The 9,240-nt window shown below is 33.9% G+C and overlaps 1 protein-coding gene across 2 annotated transcripts; it reads left to right on the forward strand.

Moving 5' to 3' along the window:
* The first annotated feature begins 3,952 nt into the window (after positions 1–3,952).
* LOC114308968 (uncharacterized) lies at positions 3,953–8,831 on the forward strand. 2 transcript variants are annotated; one of them, XM_028254652.2, is made up of 6 exons: positions 3,953–4,304; positions 5,077–5,312; positions 5,398–5,656; positions 7,287–7,466; positions 7,589–7,744; positions 8,211–8,831. In XM_028254652.2, exons 1-6 carry the CDS (start codon positions 4,275–4,277, stop codon positions 8,376–8,378), a joined length of 1,029 nt encoding a protein of 342 aa, XP_028110453.1. In that variant the 5' UTR covers positions 3,953–4,274; the 3' UTR covers positions 8,379–8,831. The 2 variants fall into 2 exon arrangements, with proteins under 2 accessions (XP_028110453.1, XP_028110452.1); XM_028254651.2 differs by having other exon boundaries at positions 3,971–4,304; positions 8,208–8,831.
* Positions 8,832–9,240: the final 409 nt, after the last annotated feature.

A 9,240-nucleotide genomic window follows, 5' to 3' on the forward strand; every position in this document is an offset into this window, starting at 1 on the left:
TATAAAAAGTAAAAAGATAGTGGGACCCAAATAAGTCAATGAGACTTGTTTTGGGAATTAGGAAAAAAGCTAACTAATTGATTTTTTATTTTTATTTTTTTGCTTTTTTTGAAAAAACGTAAAAAAAATAGAAAAGTAATGTGATCCAAATAAGTTAATAAATCAATAACTGACTTTTTTTTTTTTCTTTCTACTTTTCAAAATGGCCTAAGTCAATAAACTGTTTATTTTATGTGTTGCTAAAACATCTAGTTTGCGTAAATACAAAGTCAAAAGCAAAGTAATGATCTCATGGACAATCCATGATATTGAATAAGCTAACATAAAGATTGGTGCAGGATCAAAATTCCACGCTTGTGGTCCTTTCTATTCCATAATTGCACATCCATTGGGTTCATAGGGAACATATTTTAATGGGCATTTCTTACATAGTGAACAATTTTAATTGAGACACACAATGGTGTAATCCATGAGGCCCATGGATCTCCTGTTCCCACATATTCCTGTCCCCTGTCCTTCTGTCCCAAATCACTCACAACCATTAAATATGCCTTAAGATTCTCAAATCTTGAGATTCTCATATGATTTAATGGTTGTAAGTAATTTGAGACAGAGGAACGGGAATATTTAAGGACAGAGAATCCTTGCTCAACCATGAGATCCATTTTGTAGCCCATATCAACATCATTTTAGCTCTATTTATAATGTGACAACTGTGCACACCAAAATAAAGGAGTAAAACAATCGTATAACTTCATTGGAACCAAAAAAAAATGTTGCACAATTAGAAGAAAGTTGAATTCGAAGCAAACTTTCAAGAGGTAGTTAATCTTATTAGGTGTTTAGACCCTAATCATCTTGATTATAATTTGTTTCTGTGGATCAAGATGATCTTAGGTGAAGTATGAGAATGTCGGTGACTTATATTTCTTAAACATAAATGAATATGCAAATCAATTAGCATGCATGCCTCTATAAGGTAATGCTCAATTAAGGATGACAAAAATGTTCCTCTAAAAACAAGGAAGTCTATGCATATTATTAGAATGGGTGGCCTCGTGCTCGTTTCAAAACATTGTCATAATAATTCAGTTTAACAGATGGTCTCACAAGTTCTTTTTTTTGAGCTACAACTTAAAAGATATTTTAAGTTAAATGTGTCATATGTCAAAAATTATCATTTCTCTCGAAGACTTGGGTATGACATGTCTAACTTTTATCCAATCTAAGCCCTTATCTCGATGCATGTTACTTGGGTATGACATGTCTAACTTTTATCCAATCTAAGCCCTTATCTCGATGCATGTTACGTTAATTTGAACAAGCTTAGGTTGAGTCTAGATCTAGGTGTTGAAACTCAGTCTATTGACTCGAGAGTTATGGGAGTCAATCTGCAAATCAGGCCTATGAGTAAGAAAATAGGAAAAAAAAATTAAAAGCTTTAAGTATGTCTAAATCTTAACCAATTAGCCCATCTAGGTCAAACCTATTACACTAAGGGGCCTAAAATTTTTGGCCCCAGACTAGCTTGATCTGGCCTGTCAAAAAATAATTACACGAAGTTTACCTCACATGCAAGATTAGCTAGCAATTTTGAGAGCGAGGGCTAACCTAGAAGCCCAATGCCAACCATTGTGCACAATCTTATAAAATTCATTTTAAATATTGTTCGAAATTGGTGTGGAATGTCTACATTGCTACATCCACATAACACAAGTACAACTTTTGACTCTAATACCATATTAAATGCACGGCCTAACCTTCAATTGAAAGTATTCATCGTTATAATTTAGTTTAACAACTAACTTTACAATTTTATTTATTTGAGCTTCAATTAAAAAAGCACTTTTATATTTAAAAGTGATTGTTTTCCGTCTTATAAGACAAATATTATTAGCCTTCAAAATCTCATATAAAATGATTCACCAAAATATCAGAAAAGTGACTTCTTTTTTTTTCATATATAAATAAAATACATCTAAATGAGTTGTCAATTTTAAATTAAAAAGACTCACAACTCAATGCATTACTTTTTATACAATTTTTTTACATTTTACATTAATACCTTTCTCAAATAGTTTTTAAACTTTTATTGCAGGGTTGGGAAAGGGGCAAACAAGCGATGATTTCATCGCACCGAACCAAAGTCAAAGGTCTTCAAGTGCACCGGCCTTTACCAATTCGCACGCCTTCTGTTGTAACCTCAATTGGTATTTTTTCAATCCTAAAATATTAATCTTTTATTTTATTTTTTATTATTTTAAAATAGGAGAAAACATTAATAAATTTCAAATTTAGATAGTTTGAATAATTTAGTCTTACAATTTATTTTGTAGACTGGTTGGTCCCATGTCAATATTAATTACACTTGAGCCCACAAATGTAACGCATGGATTGACTATTTGAAGGGATATATTGGATATTTATGTGATGTTGTAGTTACCAAAAAATTCAAAAGTATACTACAGCATTTTTTTCATTTTCCCTCCATTGCGAATAAAACAGAAGCTCAAAAATGAGAACGTCAACGTTTCTTTGACGATGTTGCAGTGTTGATCATCAGTTTGTGTGAGTTGAATGCTGGAATTGGGAACGTCATACCCAAAATTTGTTATTCCCCAAATAACATTACAAAACCCTAAAAAAAAAACCTTAGAAAATCAAAAAAACCCATTTCTATCAAATTTACGAAGGGTGAAATGGTATGGGCACTGGGACACCTTAGAGTGCAATTAACATTGAAGACGTAACGTCGGCCATTTAAAATTAATCCCTTGACGGCATCATTGATCGTGTGTTAGTGCGATGACAACAAGTTTGGGTGTCTTCGATGTTAGTTCGGTTGTTTGTGAAGCAATACGACATCAAGGTCGATGCTCGAAATGGATTTTTGTTTAATTGGTGCGTCATGTGAGGTTTTAGGTGATCTTGTTCACGTCGAAGGTTTTGGGTTTACCAGTGATTGCAAATGTGACGTTGTGCATATTCGTAATGTGACAGGCACATGGTTAATATTGTAATATTTTCACGGGTTTGGGGGTTACAAGTGATTACAAATGTGATGTTGTGCATGTATGTAGTGTAACAGACACATGGTGTTGTAGCTAATGCTTGTATGATTGGATGTGAATTTTGTAATATTGGGGGTTAATGGGAGGATCTATACCTGAAAGTATTGGTGGAGTTTGGTAATAGTAGAAGGTAGTGGCTGTTAATTGTCGGAGATTGTCAGACTGTGTCGATGTTATGTTATGTGATTGGTGTTTGGTGCTAATGTTATAAGTTGTTAGTGAGAGGCTTAATGGTATGACAATGTGACTTTGGATTGATGTTACGTAGGTAAATGTGAACGATACAGTCCACACGCCTTCCCAAAAAAACGCAAATGATTTAACATCACCAAGTAGGTAACATCAATAATCTCCACAATCACTCCACGAAATCCATTAAAAAAAAAAGAAATATTAAACCATACCTTATCCATATACACTCAATCTTTAAAAAAAAATAAAAAACATAATCACAATAAAGGGCAAATAAGCAAACTCAAATATTACTAAATCAAATTAATAATACATACTACTATAAATAAAAATGACTATTTGATTTATAAAAAAATATGTACAACTAAATGGACTAACATTTTTCTAAATTAGATTTATGAGTGATTTTTCCTTTAAAATATTAATTTATTTTTAAAAATTAAAAATACAGATAACATGAAATTTTTATTTTATTTTTTTAAATTTAAATATTAATATTTTTAAAGTGTTATAATTATATTATTAAAAAATAATTTTAAAATATAATAATTATATTGCTAAAAATAATAATTTTTTTCAAAAGAGACTTTAGTATTATTTTATGAGTATTGCTGTGTAATGTTTTTGAATTGCACCCCCACTACGACTCTACTACCATTACTAGTTACGTACGACCCATATACATATATAATTATTAAAGACATACATAGAATAGAATAGAATAGAATACAAGTGAATCTGAAAGAGACCAGCAAGACTAGAGAGCCCCCTCCATTTGTTTAGAACTAATTCTCCTTTGTTCTTCACCACCTCCCTAGATTTTAGCTTCTCACTCAGATTTCTGTCTCTCTCTCTCTCTGTCTCTCTCTCTGTCTCTCTACATATATGTACAATGTTTGACAAGTGGTCCAGCTGAAATGTGGAACAGAAAGGGGATGAAGAGGAGAAGAAGAATCTGACTTCTGCAGAAACCCTTTTTCTTTTCTCCTCTCTCTCTCTCTCGATTTTGCTATGGCGGAATATATCTGTTTCGTCAATAAGGTAACTATAAAATTTCCATTTTTCTTGTTTCTTTCCCTTTTCGCTTTTGCTTTTTGATCCATTTCAACCTTGAATTTGTGGGTTTGTTCTCTGTTTTTTCCCCTTAAATTTTTTTTTTTTTGAGGCGTATGTTCGGTGATTTTGAAAATGTCTTATTTCTTCTTGTACCCAAGCTTTTATTTTGAAAATTTGTTGCGGATTGGTAATCCGTTGATGTTTATGGAAGCTAACTCGAAATGGGTTTGAAGTGAATCTTTGCATGCCCTGATCTGGCTTCGGATACTTTGAAACCCACATTGCATTCATCTTTTATTATTTCTTGATTTATGGGTTTGCAATTAATACAGATGGTTTGAAGGATGTCTTTTATCTTTATTATTTCCCTGTTATTAAAAAAAAATGTTTTTTTTGTTTTGTTTTGATTTGTGCGTGTGTGTGTGTAATATATGTAGTTGAGTTTGAAGAAGAATGTATAGCTATATGCATTTTCTGAACTGCGTTGTTCTGTACCTATCAATATATTTCTTATATGTGGAATTTTTAGTTTCTGTTTTATAAAATAAAACCGGCATTTCTTTATTTTGTTTTTTCCCACATTTTTTCAGTCTTAAATTCACAATGATTTTCCCCCTGACTAGTTTTCTTATTCCCGTGGAATTTATAATTTCTATCTTCTACTCTTTTTGTTTTACTTAATTCCTCAATTAGGGTTTTTATTTTATTTTATTTATAATTTGCTTCTTGATATTTGGGCATTATTTTTGGATCACAGGATACTCTCATCATAAAGCCCTCCAAGAAATCTCCAGTACTGTTAAGGACGGTAGTTTTAATTTTCGCAATGGTCTGTGGTTTGTATATCTGTTCGATTTGCATAAAGCAATCAAACACCCACACCAAGACTGAATTTCTAAGCATTGAAGTCATTGAGAGGTCTTATCCTGATTATGACATCGATAAATCCCAAATTCCCTACTTGCATTACCCGAAGCCTGAAACATTTAGCAGGTTAGTGAGAAATGAATTGTTGATGTTGGTTTTGAATCTGGGACTGATTTGGATTTTGCTAATGTTGTGTTCTGGTTCATTTCAGGGCTGAATGTGCGTGCAATCCTGTTCGATTCTTTGCCATTGTCTCAATGCAGAGATCTGGGAGTGGATGGTTTGAGACACTGTTAAATAGTCATATGAATGTGAGTTCCAATGGGGAGATATTCTATGTTCAAGAGAGGAGGGATAATATTTCTTCAATTATGCAGACGTTGGATAGAGTTTACAACTTGGATTGGTTAAGTAGTGCTTCAAAGAATCATTGCTCGGCTGCAGTTGGCTTCAAATGGATGCTTAATCAGGTATACAATCTCAACTTTTTTTAAGCTATAGTTATTTTTATTATTTCTTCACTTGGTGGTTAATAAATAACATTGCTTATTTCTGTAAACACTTTTCTTCCTCATTGAACTACTGCTTTATATCAGACTGTTTACCAAGGAAACCACACACACACACAAGAACAACAAATAATGTAGACATAGTGTCTCAAGACTCAACATTTGAATGCTATGACCCCTTGTTATTACTTTTTTAAACCACTATTTCGACATCCCTTCTCACCCATGCCTCAGAATGCACTCCTCTTGTAGAGATAAGCACCCTCTCATAACTTCTTAACCAAACTTGGATGTTATCTTTCTTTTGTTTTGGCAAATGTTTATTGAAACCTAGTAGAAACCTGGAATTACTTTGTGATTTTATGTTTCTCTGCTACTGAGGTAGTGTTTGGCTCACTGGAATGAAGGTGGAATGGTCATTCCTTAACCTCCTTATGGAATGACCATTCCCTTATAATGGTGAATAATTATTCCATTTGCAACGCTTTTTTCATCATTATTTAATGAACCAAACGTGATGATGGACATTTTGTTGGGATGAACCAAAACACTACCTGAAAGTGTTGCCAATACACTTAAGGGGCATGTTATTGATTTAAAACCACTAGAGATCCATGCTCTCCGAGTAGTTGACAACTCAATTAAGATCTCCCAAATCGCAAACTCTAAACTTTTGAGTCCATTGTTAAATTTGTTACCTGGAGCTTCCTCTGTGGATATAATTTAGAGTAGGATTCTCATCTTTGTTATATTGACATAGAGAAGCTTACTCCTTCTAGGGTTCTTGCGATTGTGCAGTCCTGTTCAGGTCATTAAATAGTAATATCTTTGAAAAACAGTGTATTATGTGATGTTTGTACTGAGTTACATATTGTGGGCCTAATGCCCGTGGTATCATTATTTTCACGGTAGAAGAAGAATCAAACATGTTTACTGAGACTTTGTATTTGTTTTCCTTTTTCTAAAATAGTCTTGGAATATGACCTCCCAGTGTCTAGGATTTGGTTTTTGGAAAGTACATACGATCTCATCCTTGTGGAATCAATTTCAAATTTACTGTTAACCAACAGCAGAACTAGGTTAATGGTACTAGTGCTGATAAATTTGCAACTCCAGTAACCAGATGTGGGTGAGTGGAGACCTTGAATCACGGACCATGATTTGTATAACATAGTTGCACAATGCAAAATGTTTCTAAGTGTTTTAGTTATTCTTTTGTGAACAAGTGCCATTTTATATTTTATGCAATCCAATTTCTAGTCATTCTGTAGGGCCATCCTTTGTAATGCCACGGTCCCATCAAACTATATATTTGCACATATCTCTAGGGAAATTAGCCAAGGGCTTAAGAGCTTCCTTGGAAGTTGGATCTCTTATAATACCATCAAGGCATTAACCATTTCTATCCTGAGTCACTGATGACTAAAACAGAAGTTTTAGAAATATTGAACTTGCAATTGCTTCTTGTCTAATATAAATCTCTGTTTCTGGAAATTGGAACATGGTAACTGGCTAGTGGTTTTTCTAGATTCTGAAACTACTGTTTGTACTTGGCTTGTGAGGATATTCAGTGCAAGTTTTCAATGTTCAGGGATTGATGGAGCACCATAACGAAATTTTGGAGTACTTCAATAGTAGAGGTGTTTCTCTGATATTTCTCTTTCGAAGAAATCTGTTGCGTCGGTTGCTTTCAGTGCTTGCAAATTCCTATGATAAACATGCTAAGCAATTGAATGGGACCCACAAAGCTCATGTCCACTCACCAGAAGAGGTCTCTCTCTCTCTCTCTCTCTCTCTCTCTCTCTCTCTCTCTCTCTCTCTCTCTCTCTCTCTCTCTGCACACACGCTCATGCGTGCTGTGATTGTGATCTCATAGTAGGTTACTTATTACAGGCAGAAACATTGTCAAAATACAAGCCAACAATTAATTCTGCGTCAGTGATGAATGATTTGAAGCAAATGGATGTGACGGCGGCCAAGGCATTGGAATACTTTCACAGCACTCGGCACATCATTTTGTACTATGAAGACCTTATCAAGAATCACACTGTGAGGACTATAACAGATCCCTCCAATTTTTTTGAAAGTCTCATATATCAGTGATAGTTTTGTTCTCAACCAACTCATCTGAAATTTGAAGCTCTTGAGAGGATGGGTTCAACAATGTTTTAAACATCACATGATATTAGCAAATTTTTTAAACGTGAAATTCATAACACGCACTCATTTATCCATACCATATGTTCTTCTTGTGCCCCAACAAGTTCTTGTTGTAACTTATATTGTCTGTCATAATATTTCCTGCAAATTTTATCTTGAAAAATTTGGAGTCGGATTGAACATATATTTCTCGGATGCCTTGAAATAGTTTCCATCTCACATCAGTAATTTCTTCATACAGCATCTACCATTTGATAAGATATTGATGCTCAGTCTGTGATGAGACGGTTTCACTTCTTGCTTTGATTAGCTATCTGGTATGCCTTAACTCACTCTCCTCTGTCCATTGTAGCAGAAATTGGTGGACGTTCAAGAGTTTCTAAGGCTCCCAGTGATGAACTTAACAAGCCGGCAAGTTAAGATACACAAAGGACCCTTGTCAGAACACATTAAAAATTGGGATGAAATCAACAAGACACTCCAAGGGACAACTTACGAGAGCTTCCTTTGCACTGACTTTTAACTATAGCTCATCACTAACTTGTAAGACGGTGTAAATAATTTCTGCAACCAATTCTTGTCCCAGAAGCTGACATGTACACCGCTCACTTCAAGTTTTTGGCGATGGCTTCAGAGCAGCGTGATGATTGTATACTTCATTTCTGTCTCAGCTAATAGTTGGTGTAACCGTATATTTTTGCTTTTTGTCTTCTTGTTGAGCATATAGAAATCTTGTATATTTTTAGTGTCAGCTAATTCGTTTTGGGCAGGGCTAAAACATATGCTCAGTGTAAGTAATATGCTTTGTGGTCGGTTTCTCTCTAGTTTTGTGGTGTGCAATGCGAAATTTCAGGAACATTAAGGATGAATGGTAGATCTTGGGTTTGAGGTTTTGGGATTACAATGTAATCTTATGCAACAAGACATGATTGCCATGTTGAGGATAAATGAAAGAAATATTAGATGAGTTGTTTTATTCTTTGTCAACTGCTGCATTGAATTTCATCTAAATATTCATCCAAACTAGTGACATTTGTTCAATATGATCTTAAAGCTGACTTATTCAACATTTTTGTTTTTCCATTAAGAAAGGGGAGCAAGATATGCACGCTGCAAATACTTGCAAAAAATGAGCTATCAATGGATGAGTGAGTAGCAGCATGGAACATAATAATGCAAGTATTGTGGACCTTAATAGGATCATAACCCTCCTAACAATTAGTTTCTAATTTGTATATACTTGCTAATTTATTTAGGAAAATTGCAATTCTTCCATAATTTCTATACACAATCTTCTATTAAAATGAGACATCTTGCTGGATTTTTTTTTTTTTAAATGATAAGCTCACAATTCAGCCACATCGTTTTATATATATATATATATA

Source organism: Camellia sinensis, chromosome 1, assembly GCF_055761805.1.
Source record: "Camellia sinensis isolate YWXY chromosome 1, ASM5576180v1, whole genome shotgun sequence".
Lineage (NCBI taxonomy): Eukaryota > Viridiplantae > Streptophyta > Magnoliopsida > Ericales > Theaceae > Camellia > Camellia sinensis.

Excerpts from the sequence above, each read along its gene's own strand:
- LOC114308968 (XM_028254651.2), top strand. The coding sequence starts at position 4,275 with ATGGCGGAATATATCTGTTTCGTCAATAAG. Across the intron at positions 5,657-7,286 it reads TCAAATGGATGCTTAATCAG|GGATTGATGGAGCACCATAA; the intron begins GTATACAATCTC and ends TTCAATGTTCAG. Across the intron at positions 7,745-8,207 it reads ACCTTATCAAGAATCACACT|CAGAAATTGGTGGACGTTCA; the intron begins GTGAGGACTATA and ends TGTCCATTGTAG.